Here is a 16,510-nt window from a genome sequence, read left to right on the forward strand (position 1 = left end):
TAAAAAATCGTATTTTTCAACTTAAAAACGCAACTTTTAAAAGTCAAACCGTAGAAATCAACCCAAACTAGTCAAACTGTATTTTATTAAAATATTTATACACAGTATGAGTATTTTTAAAATACTCTCTATTAAAAATAATGAAGTCCGGCCGGGACCCACCCTAGCCCACCCGAGCCCGGCCCACGAATACATCCAAGTTACATAACCCAGCAAGAAAAAGAAAAGAAAAATCAAAAGTCTACTCAAAGTCTCCTCTTTCTCTCTCTGTCCAGCACTCCGGTCATTATCTCCCCTTGTCCACATACAACAACAATCCCCAGTCTCCCCTTCTACCTCCCAGTCTCCCACCCCTGTTTCAAATTCCACCAAAATCTCTCTAAACAAACACAAAACAAAATGACTCAACCGCCCCATCATGCCACGCTCCTCCTAACACTCCTCCTCCTCGCAATTTCCCTCACAAATTCCACCGCCAAGCCATTCAAATGCACAGCCTCAACCGCCCCATCATGCCAAGCTCTAATAGACTACACCCCCCCAAACTCCACAACACTCTCCTCCATCAAAACCCTCTTCTCCATCAAACACCTCCACACTCTCCTCGGCGCCAACAATCTCCCCGTCTCAACCTCGCCAAATCGCACCATCTCCGCCCAGCAAATCGTCAAAATCCCCTTCCCATGCATGTGCGCCAACGGGACCGGCATCTCCGACAAGACGCCGGTCTACGTGGTCAAACCAGGGGACGGGCTTGATTATATTGCTCGAACTATATTTTCTGCACTGGTTACGTACCAAGAAATTGCGGCGGTGAATGGCATACCGGACCCGGATAAAATAGACGTCGGACAGGAGGTGAAGATTCCGCTGCCGTGTAGCTGCGATGAGGTGGCGGGGGAGAGAGTGGTGCATTATGGGCATGTTGTTGCGAGTGGGAGTACGTTGGAGCTGATTGCGGCGGAGTATGGGACGAGTAAGAGTATAATTATGAGCGTTAATGAGGGTGTTAATGATACTTCTCTCTTAGCTGGTCAAGTTCTTGATGTTCCTCTTCAAGGTTTTTTTTCTTCTTTTTCCCTCGTTTTTTCCTTTTTTTTTGTTAATAATATGCTTCTTTTTTATTTTTAATTGAAAAATAGTTGTTAACTTTTAAAATCTCAATTAACCTTAAGTATTTTTCAAAAAAATTTGATAAATTCTGCATATTTCAATTTTTAATGTGTATAAATTTCATTTGAAAAATATGATTTTGAAAATGACATTAGTAGTCCAAACTCATTGTATAATACATATATGTGCCAATTCTTTTTGAAATTATGTTACAGTGATCAGTTGTTTTAGACTTTACATTTTAATTATTTAATTTTATAAAAAATAATTAATGTGATTGTGCTCATTAGATATATTTTTTCATTCTAATCATATTTCAATTTGTTATTATTCTCAGACCTAGAAGAACACTAGACTAATCAATATTATCCAATTGTTAAAATGATACTTTATTTTATTTCTACCTTTAATTATTGAGCAGTCCGTTAATTTGATTCTCAAATTTATTTTTCTGCTTTTCACACACACAAATTTTTTCTGTCTAAGCATAAAGGATACTTTATTTGTTTAATTCTTTTGAAGTTTATTGAAAATGCTAGAAAATGGCAAATCATTACCGGATTTGCTGGGCATTATTTATAGGACAAATATCAGGCATTACATGTGACTATAAGTAAACAAAAACAGGAGCTATTACTATTAATTTATTATAGGTTTAATTACCAAAAATACCCTCAAACTATCAAGACCTTTTCAAATATTGCCAATTTGTTAAAAAGTTCAAATATATCACTAATTTTTAATTCATTTATAGCAATTTAGCCAAACCTAACTCGATTTTTTAACGGAGCTAAATGATGTGGCGAGAATGTTATTTTTATTAAAAACTATTGAGTCAACTAAATGGTAATGATCCCAAAATAATTAATTGTTAATGTTGGTCCACCTAATGATGTTAATTAATGAGTGATTATTCAATATTACCTGCCGATAAGCTATTTGTAATGTTGAAATATTTAATATTTAATAGAATTTTTTTATTTTTATTATAATATATTTGAATATTATAAATATTTTATTGTAGAATTTTTTAATTTTTATTATTATATATTTGAATATTTTAAATATTTTATTGTGTTGTTGAACGAATAATGTGGTACATCCGGTTTACGGAATACTTATTCTATTTAAAATATAATTTTATGTTAAAGATTGTTGACCAATCTCATTTATATCTAGTTGTCTTCTGTGGAATTGTGTCCACTGATTCAATTCATGAAATGCTGCCTATACTTTGGTGGGTCCTTATCATGTTGCATTTATGATAGTTCTTGTTTGTCAGTCATATTGCCCCATTATGTAAGTTTGGAAATATTATAATGCATAATGCTTGTTTATCTAATTACTGGGATAAATTTTGACTTTAATAATGTTACAAATAGATGATGAACTTGTTGAAGATAAAGATACCATGTTGAAAGTTCAAAGGAAAGTTTAGTAATCATAGATAAAATTAGGTAAAATCCATCTTGAGGTACCTGTATTTTATTATTTTTGTTCAAAAAGTTCCTATTCCAAAAATGATATTTTCTCGGTCCCTACATTTGTTAAATTTTCGATTTTCATGCCTTTTTCCGTGACTAGAAGAAAAAAAAAATTAATTAGAGGGCATTAAAATCATGAAAATAACAAGTAGAAGGACCGGAAAGATTAATTTTTGAGATGGGAGTTTCATGAACAAAAATGTTAAAGTACAAAAGTTTCATAATGGGTTTAGCCATTAATTAAGGCAAAACACATATTTGGATCCCTGTTTAACAATATTATTTTAATTGAGTCCCTGTACTTCAATAAGAATCCAAAATTCATGAACATAAAAATATTTAGCAAGCTAGGAGTGAAACATTCATAATCAATCTGGCAACAGTTTCTTTCACAACCTTTTATACTAATAGCTAGGAATTGCATAGTGTTTTCTTGAAATGATGGTCTATTTTCTTTGAAAACCAATTAACAATGCTCCTGTGTTTAACTAACAGCTTGCAATTCATCGATAAACACCGACTCCATGGATTACCCTTTACTTGTTCCTAACGCTACTTACGTCTTCACTGCGAATAACTGCATTAGATGCCAATGTAACTCCGCGAACAACATGACGTAAGTGTCTTTGTTTATCATCGTTTTCTATTTCGGAGATTTCTTTAGTTGAATCAACTCAATTTCTTGAATCTTTCATTCTGCAGATTACAATGCGAGCCATCTGGGATGACACCATCCAATTCGACTTGGTCTACTTGTCCTTCCGCACAATGCGATAAATTATCCCTTACCAACACAACAACTGATGGCTGCAACACCACAACTTGTGCCTATTCTGGCTTCAATAGTCGAACTATCTTAACCACTCTTGCCACTGCATCAACTTGTCCCGTCAATGCTCCAGGTAGCTATAATCGTTTCTACCATTCCTAATTTTTCTGCTCGTGTTCCGATTAGTGGCTTGAATCTCACTATTGTTATTTGCCGGTATTTCATTAGAGAACTCTCATTGTAGTATACTGAAGAAGGGTGTAAACAAGTCGAGTCAACCATCTCATTTTCGAAAAAAATTCAAAATTGACTCGTTAATTAAGTTGTGGTCAAGTTCGAACCACCTGTTGAGTCGAATTTGAGTGTCAAGATACTCAGCGAGACTTATATTAATTTTTACATCAAAATTTAATTTTTAAAATGTTTATACTAATAATTGAGTTTGAGTTCTAGTCGATTTTATAGGTTTGAAATTTAGGGTCAATTAGAGTTTCAACTTAATAGTATTGCAACTCGACTCGATTAGATTTCATTTAAATGGGTGTTTTTATATATATCTAATCGTTCTTGGTTTTGGTTTAATGATAAAACAGGTCCTGGAAACTATGGTTCAAGCATTGGGTTGAGTTGGAAATTCCTATTCATGTGTCTGCACCTGATTTTTCTTTGTGTAAATCCTCTCTAGTAATTTATTTTACCTGTGAATCTTTGTGAGTGTTATTTTTTTGTTGGTATTATGAGCATGTAAAACGAACGATTTAATAGTCTCCATAGTTGAAGGATTTTGTTTTATTTCTTGTAATAATTTCTATTGTCTCTTTCTCGTTATATCAAATACACATTTGCCTCTTATATCGTGAAAGTTTGCTCAATCCCTCCTCGATTTTAAAATTAAAAAAAATATTGCTCTAGTTGTCACGTCATAAAAAAATGGCCGGAATTTGTAAAAAAAAAAAAACAATCTGTAACAAATGATAGAAAATTGGGTACTAAAAAAAGTACAAATTAAAAGTTTGGGTACTATATTAATACAAGGTTACAAGATTTGATAATATTTTCATCAATAATCCACAAAAACGACACTCATGTTTACTTTTTTTTTTCAAGATAGCTTATAAAGCAAGAAACTAAGGGAAAGGGTTAAAAAGACATTATATCGCCGGAACTTCGCTTTCTTTAGCTACACTAGACGATGAACTTCTTTATTGTTGGTCCGCTTGATTCAGTTGACTTGGTGATTATCAAAGGAGGTTAAATTTAGCCATATGTCTTGGCAAAGTCCCCAACAAGAGGCCAACATATAGTTGCCTCAGTTGATCGAGTTGGTTACTTGAACGACATCTCCAGCAAAAAAATCACCTTTCGCCATCCATGTCTTTTTGCCCATAACACAGCATCTCTAAGGGCTAAAAATTCTATTACCCCCGGGTCCTAGATACCTCTATAGAATTTAGCAAATTTGCCCAAAACCTCTCTGGATGGAGATCGAGCCAACCCTGCCACCGAACCAACTTTGAGATCATGGTTTACCCCTCTACCACACCACACAAAGATCAAGTCAGGCATATTGCCAAGATTTGAGCTGGCAATTTTCTTTCGATTTCTAAAGGATATCTCTATTGTTCTAACCTTATGAAGGTCCATTTTCTGCGCATCCATAAATTCTTTCCTGGTTTGCCCAGCGAACAGGATTGTCTCTTCTATAGTCCAAGGATCACTTTTGAAAATTTTAGAGTTCCTTACTTTCCAAAATCCCCAAAGGGTGAACACAAACAGAGACTGGAGGCTATCAACATTAGGTAATGAGGCGAAAAAAGGTTATTGCGTCCATGCTAGCAATTGATGCTGGCAATGAATGAGCTGGCAAAAATAGACGGAGGTTAGAATGGTGTTAAGAACGAGGACTTACATGATACAATTTACTAACGTTAGAAATTTAGTTGCACTTTTCAAATGTTAAGAGTCTACTTGTCAAATAGCCAAATTTTAGGGCGGGGCTTAACTGGCCCATTTCTTTCTAAAAAATAATTATTATTTTAAATGATCTACGGAGATATAAAAAATGATATTAAATAAAGTTAAAATGAATATTTTTTACGATTTAATTAAAAATATTTTTAAAAAAATTAAAAAATTTGTCACTAATTTTCGTCGGTGATCCGTCGCTAAATAATTGGAAATTATTGAAAAATCGGTATCTAGGATAAGTTACAAAATTCGTCGGTAATCCGTCGCTAAATTAGAGACGAATTATGTTTTTACGTAGCTAACTATTTAGCGACAATGAATTTACATCTGTCAATCCGCCGCTAAACTAGCGACGGATTTCATTTTCCGTCGGTAAAAGATTGGTTTTTAGTAGTGAATTAGTGATATAATTAGGATTTTAATTAGGACAAATTGGAGTTAATTATGATTGATTAATATTAATTTGGTGAAATTATAAATTTCACTCTTTATTTTTTGTCAGAACAGTGAAACCGATCCGATTTGACGTAGTTGTGGTTTAAATTGATTTTGTTTTGCCAATTTAAACTTTTTTGATATTTCATGCCAAGTTGATGAGGTGAATTGATCGTGTATTAAGTATTTGGTGCAATGACAATATCTTTGTTGCAAATTCATTGTTAATATGATTAATTAATTGATTATATGAACTTTAGTTCTAATTTTAAAATATTTAATGTATTTTTAATTTTTTTAAATGATCTTGCAGCCGGAATTAGCCAATTTTAAGGGGCGATTCAGGGGCGGTTCAAGTGTTTCTCGAACTGTAAACATGTAGTTCATGTCGAAACTGCAAAATTATGAACAGTGGCCATTTTACATGCAAGTGCTTGCTAACTATCAATAGTTAGATTAAATAAATTGTGATCTCATTATTGAATTTTTAAACTAAATATTTTTAGTATTTTTTGAACTTATTAGATAAAAATATTAATTGAAATATTGTGTTTTTTTAAAGATTTACTTTCAATAAAAGAAAAATAAGAAAACATCTTTTTGGTGTTTTTCAACCATTAATTATAAAATAAAAATTATGAAAATTGTTTTAGTTGTAAAATTAAAATATACTACAACACAACTAAACCCCAAATTTTATTTTTCAGTTTTTTTCAATAATTTTTTTTTAAAATAATATTATTTCCCACAATGCCTTACCAATTTAGTATTTATTGTTCGGCTCTCAGTCTCAGCATGAGACCAAATATATATATATATATAGCCCTATTAAATATTGTATTTATATTTTTTTTATGAATTGGTTCTCGACCTGATTCTCAAGTTTCATTCTCACCTATTTATATAACCTTTATAAGGTGAAGTCATTGACATTTCCAACTTAGTAAGCAAATCATACATATTCATAAAATTTAAAGAAACTAAACATCAAACTAAATACAAAGGTTTTTTAATTAAAATTATGAAACTGAAGCTTTGTACTTGATGTTATCGAGAATGTTTTTGAGCTTTGCAGGTGTCAAAGGCTTCTCCTGAAAATCATCTAAGCCTGCTTCCATAAATTCTTGCACTTCAGATGATGATGATCTTGTTGATACACCCGCAATTGTGCTGCGTATCCCCATGTCACGCAGCTGCTTCGTTGCCTATCATCCATTAGTAACAACATTTTAGCAAACATTATGATGATAATGCTGTAATAATGAAGGTTACAATTGTTTTTGGTTTTTGCAGTTTAGTTATCGAATTTTAAAACATTAGAAATTACTTATCGTATTATAATTTTAGTGATTTCGACATGTTCTTAAATGAAGTCCATACAGTTTATGCCTATTTGACTGCTGGATTTCAAATTTAGATAATGAAAAAATTACAAGATAAAGGCGTGTGAAGTGTTCCCTATTTACAAATAGACATATATTATTCGGATTTTTCTTTTGATGAATATATTATTCGTATTTTGTTAGAAATTTTCCGAAATCGCTGAAAGTACAACGATATTAACTAATATGTAAAAGTTCAATAACTAAATTGTAGAAAAAGAATAAGTACGTAACTTTCAGAATCTAACTACTTCATAATAATTCTTATGGCCATAGCTTATATAGCGTTGAGACAATAAACATTAAAACGATATTTTCTACAAAAATATATGTGAACTATTAAATTTAAAAAATTCAAAATAATTTAAAAAAGAAATTCGCCAAAACTTGAATATCAAAAAGTCTCAGTGAAACATAGGTTATTTGTTATATAACCTAAGTTGAAATGGAAAACAATAAGATAAGATTTTGTAAAAAAAATAATAAATATAAAATGTTTGAGTTCTAAAATGCATTTTGAAAATAGAAAAAAAATATGAAAACATAGGATTCAATAAATTTTCATAGCATATAAGCACAACTATAGTAAACACGGACGTTTTTATTCAAATCAAAAGTTTTATATTTAAAAATTTCTTTTACGTTAGTAAAAAATAAAAATAAAAAATGTATTGATCTAGTATATATGTATAATACCTCGATGCCATTCATGACAGGCATATCCCTGTCCATCAGAATAAGCTCAAACTTTCTGCCTGAACAAATAATCTCAATAGCTTCTTTCCCATTTCTCACCTCCTGATTTTCTATTCCATGATTTTCCAAGACCTTTCGATGAATTCTACGAATCATAGCATCATCATCGACGACGAGGGCCGACATTTTCGTTTGAAGCTTCTGATCATGATTTCCATTCTTAGAGCTTGTTGTTGTCACCATTTTCAAATTGCTTGTGTTCTTAACTTCAAACTCCATGAAAACTAACAAAACCTAGCTTGTAGTAATTAAAAAATACCCGAGCCAATAATCGTAAGAGATGAAATGAAAAGTAGAATAAGTATATAGCTAAATCAATGGATTTTTAAGTAAACAGCCTTACTCATAATCATTCTTTAACCTTACGATGCCTTCATTTAGTTCAAACTTGAATGAGAGGTTTTATATGTAAATTTGTTGCCTTTTGTGATTCTTTGTAATTGTAATGATATACCCACACTAGCTACAAAACACACATAATGTAGCATTATTTGCTCAAATTTGGCTAAAAAAGTCACATGATACTTAATACATCCCATTCCTACAGCTTATAGTAACATCTCCATAATTGTACTAATTCATCTGCATTACGAAATCTCTTTTAGATTCTAGGTATAATGTCTTTCATCAATACTTATTAGTACCTTTGAGATAATTAATTAGGTACAGCATATATAGTATATTTTTTCCTTGTACTCTTATCCTAATTTGAGAAACATTCCATTCATATTACCATTTATGGATGCCTTTTAGAACTATCCAATTTTAAAATTGAATCTAAAAAGGATTTAATCTACCATTTACAAAAAATGTAATCTACTTTGAATTCTCTTATGGGTATAAATGATTTTTTGGTTTCAAAATAAGTTGGTTAATGAACAAATAATACAACATGATGGTTAATGGACAAATGAAATTGCTTCTTGTGTGTGTATCTACTGTACCATTGAAGTTCATATACCACTTACTGTTTCCACCGCCTATAGCAAGTTACTAAAAATAACAGTCATCATCAGAGATGTTTAAGAAATACACTCTTCAAATTTTGCATGAGATTCATATAAGCCCCAAAACAAACTGTTTAGCTGAAATAAATACTAAAATAGTTGTACAATATTAATAAAATTAATAAAGTTCTTATTCATATTAAAATACAATAAAGAGGTCATTTATCTGGCTTTACCTCTCCAGGTAAAATTAAATTCTCATTTTTAAACCCAAAATTTATTGTTATACTAGTTGAATTATGTGTAAATGGGTTATAGATAAGCAATTTCAGATGTGGAGATATTAAACAATTTTAGAAAAAAAAGGGTATTAAACTTCCTGGGTCACTAAGATTACCTTAAGTTATAAAATGATCATTAAACTTTATTTTGTTACAAAATAGTTACTAAACTATACCTTTTGTTACAAGGGGGTGTCACCCATATAAAACGCACCGTTTTCAAGCTAAAATTGTTACAAAAAAAACACTAAACTTTTCATGAATTACAAAAAAAGTCATCAAGTTATACTTTTTATTACAAAAAGGTCATTAAACTATGTCCCTTTTTGTAATTTTTGCTTGCCATGTAAGAAAAAACGTTGCGTTTTATACGAGTGACACCCCTTTCTAACAAAAGGTATAGTTCGGTGACCATTTTGTAACAAAATAAAGTTCGGTGATAATTTTGTAATTTAAGGTAACCCTAATGACCTAGGGAGTTTAATATCTTACAAAAAAACCATCGAATTTTTTCAGTTGGTACAGATAGCCTATTGTACTTAAAAAAAAGTACATATAACCACCTGAACTCAATTTTTTGGTACAAATAACCCACTGCCATTAACAAAATCTTAACTCCGTTAAGTTTATAAATACGAGGTACAAAAAAACCATCATACTTTTTAAAACAGACAAATATAACCCTATAAAACATTAAACCTTATATTCATTTTTAGACAATTATATTATTACCTTAATAAAGGTATATATTCATTATAATTTTAGAAAATACCATGTAAATTATAGATATAGTATTTGAAACATAAAATTATTTTTCAATCAATAATAACATATATAAATTATTAATTCTTATTATATATTTTTTAAAATATCTATATATATACTGAAATATTATAAATATATAATAATATTATCATTACTAAGAATATAATAATAATAATAATAATAATAATAATAATAATAATAATAAACTACAGCTATTTTAATAAAAATATTATATAATAACCAACGAGTTGTTGCTCAAACGGTATAAGTATTGGACAACAAAACTGTCAAGATCGTGGATTCAATTCTTCTCACAAACGCTCCTCCTCCCTCAATTATAAATAAATATATCATATAATATTAAATTTACATATAATTATATATTATGATAATTATATTTAAATTTAAATTTAGAAATATTTTAGTATAAATATAAATATATTTTAAAATTTACATATGATTATTTTTTTAATAAACATCTCATATTATAATTTTTAAACTTTAGTATTTATACTTCCGTGTGCGCGCGCACGCGTGTGTGCATAAAAATATTTTTCAATCAATGTTAAATATAACTTATAAATTTTACATATTTTTAAAATACAAATATAAAATAATATATATATATATATACATATTATATTTTTAGAATTTATTATTATTATACATTTATAATATATTAGTATATAAATAGATATTTTAAAAATGTGTAAAAATTAACAATATATATAAGCCATTAGTGAATGAAAAATATTTTTATATTTCAAATACTATATATATAATTTACATGGTATTTTCTAAAATTATAATGAATACATACCTTTATTAAGGTAATAATATAATTGTCTAAAAAATTAAATATAAGGTTTAATGTTTTATAGGATTATATTTGTCCGTTTTAAAAAGTATGCTGTTTGTTTTGTACCTCATACTTATAAACTTAATGGAGTTAAGATTTTTTAACGGCAGCGGGTTTTTTGTACCAAAGAAATCGAGTTCAGGTGGTTATATGTACTTTTTTTAGTACAATGTGCTATTTGTACAAACTGAAAAATTTCAATGGTTTTTTATATCTTTTACCAAAAAAATATAAACAATTGGAAATTTGGTTCAGCTGAATTACACTGTCAATTAATCAATAGTTGAACCGGTTAAATCGCTGGTTTAACCAGCTGAACCAAACATAGAGATCATAAACAAATATATCAATCGGGTAAATATCCAAAATTTGTCGCCATTTTTATATTTTTATTTTATTTTATTAAAACCGTTAGAGCATCAATCGAACTGTAATGGCCAGGCATGGGCTTAGACTTAGGCCTTTAGAGCATCAAAATTATTATATAAAGCCCACATATCTAAGGGTTTTTTTTTATGAAAAAGCCCAATTTTATAGAATAAATATAAAAGACCAAATGTCAAGAAAAAGGCCAAAAGTTTACATAAACTTTCATTTATATCCAAACCTTTCAAAGATATTGATATCGTCCTTTAAACATGCATGAGTTTTATTTTAAAAATGTCTATATTATTCCAAAACATAGATTTTCGTTTTAAAATGTAAACGTTTGTCAAAAACTTTGATTTGCTATTAAATGAAAAACAAATATTTAAAAAATTAAATGCTAATTAATTAAGAAACAAATGTAAGTGATAAGCTCTAACTTAGGAAGACGTTTCTAAATAGGACTCATGTCTGAATAAGCAAAGATCACGCCAAATCAGGGTCAATCCCTATAAAATAGGATTCACTTTTCTACTACAACACTGCTAGGTATGCAATCATCTACTATAAAATGAGCATGAGATATGCCTAAAACCACAATTAAATTCATATACTCAAAACGCTCCTCAAAACTCTAAACTGACTTTAGCGTTGGAGAGTTAATCGGACAACCACCGTCCGATTAGCTTCTATCCTGTTTTGCAGGCCTCATTCACCAGTTCAGAAGGCAGACTCCATCAGTTATAAAATGAAAAATTATAAAAATTAATTTTTAATTTTTTAAAATAAATAATACCACAACTAAACACTAAATTTCATTTTTTTAGTTTTTTTTTAATTAACAAATATATTTCCCACAATTAAATAGGGTCTTACCACTTCAGTATTTACTATTTATTGTTCGGCTCTCAGCATGAGACCAACAAAATATATACGGCCCTATTAAATTTTGTATTTATATATTTTTTGCTGATACTTAGTTCTCAACCAGATTCTCCACTTTCAGTCTCACCTATTTATATAACCATTATAAAGTGAAGTCATCGGCATTTCTTAACTTAGTAAGCAATTCATACTGACATATTCTTAAAATTTAAAGAAAACTGAACATAAAACAAGTCTGTGATTTCTTAATTAAAATTATGAAACTGAAGCTTTGTACTTGATGTTATCGATAATGTTTTTAAGCTTTGCAGGTGTCAAAGGCTTCTCCTGAAAATCATCTAAGCCCGCTTCCATAAATTCTTCTACTTCTGATGATGATGATCTTGTGGATACACCCGCAATTGTGCTGCGTATCCCCATGCCACGTAGCTGCTTTGTTGCCTATCACCATTAGTACGTAACATTTTAGCAAAAACATAATCATAATATTGTTTTGTTGATAATATTTTTGTTGGTTACAACCTTTTCTTTCTGAAGTTTAGTTATAAAACTTAAAACCGTATTATGTTTTAGTGACTCCGGCATATTTTTAAATGAAGTCCATATACAATTTATGTCTACTTGACTGCCGGATTTCACTATAAAATTTCAAACTTTAAAAAATGAAAAGTTTACATTATAAAGACGTGTGAAGTGTCCCTGTTTACGCTTAGGCATAAATAATTTGAATTTTATTAGAATTTCTAATAATTACTGAAAGCATGGCAAGAACATTACCAATTTATAAAAGTTGAGTACCAAAATGCAGGAAAAGAAAAAGTACGATAACCTTCAGAATCAATTACTTCGTAATTCTTCCTGTGGCCATAGCTTATATTTTTTTTTGGTAAAAATCTCGGTATTATATTAAGCTCAAAAACTATTCACACACAATATCACAAAAAGATAAAAAGATGTACAAAGTATAAGAAACTCTACTCTGCTATTCAAATCGAAAAGTTTTATATTCAAAAAATAAAAAATGTGTTGAACTATATATGTATAATACCTCGATGCCATTCATGATAGGCATATCCCTGTCCATCAGAATGAGGTCAAACTTTCTGCCTGAACAAATAATCTCAATAGCTTCTTTCCCATTTCTCACCTCCTGATTTTCTATTCCAAGATTTTCCAAAATCTTTCGATGAATTTTACGATTTATAGCATCATCATCCACGACGAGGGCCGACATTTTCGTTTGAAACTTCTCATGATTTCCATTTTTGCAGCTTGTTGTTGTCACCATTTTCAAATTGCTTGTCTTCTTAAATTCAAACTCCATGAAAACTAACAAAACCTAGCAAGTGATAATGATGATGAGTTTAAGAATGAAATAAAAAATTTAGAGCCAATAATTGTAAAAGACGAAATGAAAAGTAGAATCAGTTGGATTGTGTTAGAAATCAGGAGAGATCTATAAGATATGATTTATTTCCTCATTTGAACATTTACATAATGAACAAGTTTCATGGAATCTTTCATTTTTTTGCATGAAAAATTAAATGATATACTGTTCACTTTGACGGCTACATGTGATCTTATTTTTCTTTTCTTTTTCACCTTTTTTTTATTTTATCATTGATGTTATTAATCATGTTATACAATATTGTCCTTAATTACTTTTAGGCAGGATTCAAGAGTGAACAAACCGTCGGTTAAATCAAACTAATCGGTAAACCGATTTATTTTAATTAAATTTGGTCAAAGTGTTGGTTAATTCATCTAGTTCAGTTGATTGGTAAAACATTTGGCTTGATTATGATTCATAATTTTTAAAAAATTTAATTAACTGAATTGATAAAAGAATTATATTTTTCATTTTTTCATCGGTTTCTGACTAATTCAGTTAGGTCAGTTTTGTATTTTTAAGATATTGATTAACTCGGGTTAAATTGAATACGCTAATAAGGTGTTAACCTAGATGAGATACGGATGCGTTTTCTAATTTCTCAACTTCAATCTATATTTTTAAAAAAAAGTTAAAATCGAAAATATGTTTATTTCAATTGTAAAAAATAAAATAATTTGATAAACTTGATTTTAGCTAAGAATATTTATCCTACACAACGGATGTGCCACATTATTTTTACAACAAGCTAATAAACATTTGCGATAGAAATTTTTTATTTATTGCTTATTCTTTTATTATTAGATATTTACACATACTAACGCCTTATTGATTTGTTACACGAATGACGTGACGCAACGGTTGCGTTGTATACTTATTGTTTAGCTAAATCAATGGAATCTTAACTAAATTAACAGCCCTACTCATAATCATTCTTACATTACGTTGCCTTCATTTAATTCAAAATTGAATTAGAGATTTTATGTAAATTTGTTGCCTTTTGTGATTCTTTGTAATTGTAATACACTAATACTAGCTACAAAACACACATTATGTAGCATTATTTGATGAATTTTGGCTAAAAAAAGTCACATGATACTTAATAAATCACATTCGTACCGCTTATAATAATATCTCCATAATTGTACTAATTCATCTGTATTACGAAATCTGTTTTAGATTCTAGGTATCCTGTCTTTCATCAATACTAATTACCTTTGAGATAATTAATTAGGTCCAACATATAGTATATTTTTTCCTTGAACTCTTATCCTAATTTCAGAAATATTCTATTCATATTATCATTTATGGATGCCTTTTAGAACTATCCAATTTCAAAATCGAATCTAAAAAGGATTTAATTTACCAAATATTTACAAACAATGTAATCTATTTTGAATTGACTTATGGGTATAAATGATTTTTTGGTTTCAAAATAAGTTAGTTAATGAACAAATAATACAACATGATGGTTAATTGACAAATGAAAATTGCTTTTTGTGTGTGTTAGCCAATACATATACCTTTTATTAGGTTAACAATTTTCGTAAGTTACCTATTTTAAATTAATTGGTTAGGGTTAAGATTATGTTGATGTTGGTTAATAGTCATATGTTACAATCACTGACTAAAGAACTGGCTTGAACCGTAAACCGGTCAGTCATCCAGTTAAAAAAATACAAACAATTGGAAATCTAGTGCAACTAGATTAAATCGGATTAAACTGTCAGTTGAACCAATAGTTGAACTGGTTAAATCGCTGATTTAACTAACTGAACCAAACATAGAGAATAGAAACGTATATATCAATTTGTCAATATCCAACATTTGTCACTATTTTTTTATTTTTATTTTATTTTAATAAAACTAATAGAACATCAATTGAACTAGTTAAACTGTAAATTGATGGTCAGGCATAGCCTTAGGCTTAGGTTGCGAAGACCTAGGGCATCAAAATTATGGGCTTTACATAAAGATACTTGAAAAAATGATCCGCATAACAATTATACGCCTGGACATAAACTTTTAGCATTTATATGCTTCTTTTATTTTTCAATTTACAAACGTACGCTGTTAATGTTTGTCTTTGACCCATCTGACCACGTGTTCTTTCTTTAATTATGTAACAAACATATTCCTATTCTCTTATACATCTTATATTAGCCTTTGAAAAAACTATTAATTGGATTTTGACATTTCCATTTTGATTGGCTACTTTTTGGATTTAATATGTAGAGAGTAACATCAAGAGAATAAAAAAATGATTTTTCATCTCAAACATAATTTTTTTCTATAAAAAATTTGGACAAATTAAAAGATAAAATTTATAAATTATATTTCAAAAGCAACAATTTATTAGATGTAAATAAAAAATAAAAAAGAAATTACCAGTTGCTTTTTGGTTGCTCTTTTTTATTATTGTTATTATTATAATACAAATATTTAATTTTTCTATTAAAAATTTATCATATTTTTTTTAATATTAAAACACTTAATTTATCTTTGGACATTTATTTTATTTTGATATGACCACTTGTCATATCCATTGTAATTTTATTTTTTTATTTTTCTCTATTAATATATTATCAAGTCACTCAATATTAATGTTTTTTTAATTTTACAATTATCAATAATATATCTTTTTTATCTTTTATTATATTTAAATATCATCTATTTTATTTTATTAAATATTTTTTTATCAAATAAAAAACATAACTAATATTTTTAAAATTTGTACTACTCATTTATATTATATATGTGCTATGCGAACATGAAAATAAAATTATATTGTTATTGATTTTTAAAGGGGGATAACTCCTCTTGATAATATTTTTAGCTTTTAATTTGTTGCTCTTTAATAGTTTTACGGCTGTTTGTGTCGTTTTTTCTTCATAAATTATTGTAGTCATGTTTTTATTGACAATTCACATAAAACAAGGCCTAGTTATGAACATCTTTTTAAAAATTGGAGCACAAGATGTTTTTATATCCCTTTACGACTTTTATCCTTTGTATATTTCAAAACAAAAATAGATAAGTTGTACGTGTGATTTTACCAAATATATTAATTATTACAAATTGTTGTAGTTAAGGGTATCCAAAATAATAAC

General features: G+C 28.9%; 3 protein-coding genes across 3 annotated transcripts; 1 reads left to right on the forward strand and 2 right to left on the reverse strand.

Annotated features, from left to right (window-relative positions):
• Positions 1-256: 256 nt before the first annotated feature.
• On the forward strand, positions 257-4,158 carry LOC126682858 (lysM domain-containing GPI-anchored protein 2). Its single transcript, XM_050378622.2, has 4 exons — positions 257-1,060; positions 3,093-3,213; positions 3,300-3,499; positions 3,960-4,158. Exons 1-4 carry the CDS (start codon positions 400-402, stop codon positions 4,049-4,051), a joined length of 1,074 nt encoding a protein of 357 aa, XP_050234579.1. The 5' UTR covers positions 257-399; the 3' UTR covers positions 4,052-4,158.
• A 2,507-nt stretch (positions 4,159-6,665) lies between these two features.
• On the reverse strand, positions 6,666-8,365 carry LOC126682923 (two-component response regulator 24-like). Its single transcript, XM_050378702.2, has 2 exons — positions 7,848-8,365; positions 6,666-6,974 (listed from the first exon to the last, which is right to left on the reverse strand). The coding sequence occupies exons 1-2, from the start codon at positions 8,124-8,126 to the stop codon at positions 6,789-6,791; spliced, it is 465 nt and encodes a 154-aa protein (XP_050234659.1). The 5' UTR covers positions 8,127-8,365; the 3' UTR covers positions 6,666-6,788.
• A 3,745-nt stretch (positions 8,366-12,110) lies between these two features.
• Positions 12,111-13,408, reverse strand: LOC126682924 (two-component response regulator 24-like). The gene is made up of 2 exons (XM_050378703.2): positions 13,059-13,408; positions 12,111-12,451 (listed from the first exon to the last, which is right to left on the reverse strand). Exons 1-2 carry the CDS (start codon positions 13,332-13,334, stop codon positions 12,266-12,268), a joined length of 462 nt encoding a protein of 153 aa, XP_050234660.1. The 5' UTR covers positions 13,335-13,408; the 3' UTR covers positions 12,111-12,265.
• Positions 13,409-16,510: the final 3,102 nt, after the last annotated feature.

The sequence above is a fragment of the Mercurialis annua genome, linkage group LG5 (assembly GCF_937616625.2).
Source record: "Mercurialis annua linkage group LG5, ddMerAnnu1.2, whole genome shotgun sequence".
Taxonomy (NCBI): domain Eukaryota; kingdom Viridiplantae; phylum Streptophyta; class Magnoliopsida; order Malpighiales; family Euphorbiaceae; genus Mercurialis; species Mercurialis annua.

Bases quoted from the DNA above. Each gene is read 5' to 3' on its own strand.
- LOC126682923 (XM_050378702.2), bottom strand. From the start codon at position 8,126: ATGGAGTTTGAAGTTAAGAACACAAGCAATTTGAAAATGGTGACAACA. The intron at 6,975-7,847 runs GTATTATACATA...AATGGATGATAG, and splicing joins CTGTCATGAATGGCATCGAG to GCAACGAAGCAGCTGCGTGA.
- LOC126682858 (XM_050378622.2), top strand. From the start codon at position 400: ATGACTCAACCGCCCCATCATGCCACGCTCCTCCTAACACTCCTCCTC. The intron at 3,214-3,299 runs GTAAGTGTCTTT...TTCATTCTGCAG, and splicing joins AACTCCGCGAACAACATGAC to ATTACAATGCGAGCCATCTG. The intron at 3,500-3,959 runs GTAGCTATAATC...ATGATAAAACAG, and splicing joins TTGTCCCGTCAATGCTCCAG to GTCCTGGAAACTATGGTTCA.
- LOC126682924 (XM_050378703.2), bottom strand. From the start codon at position 13,334: ATGGAGTTTGAATTTAAGAAGACAAGCAATTTGAAAATGGTGACAACA. The intron at 12,452-13,058 runs GTATTATACATA...TAATGGTGATAG, and splicing joins CTATCATGAATGGCATCGAG to GCAACAAAGCAGCTACGTGG.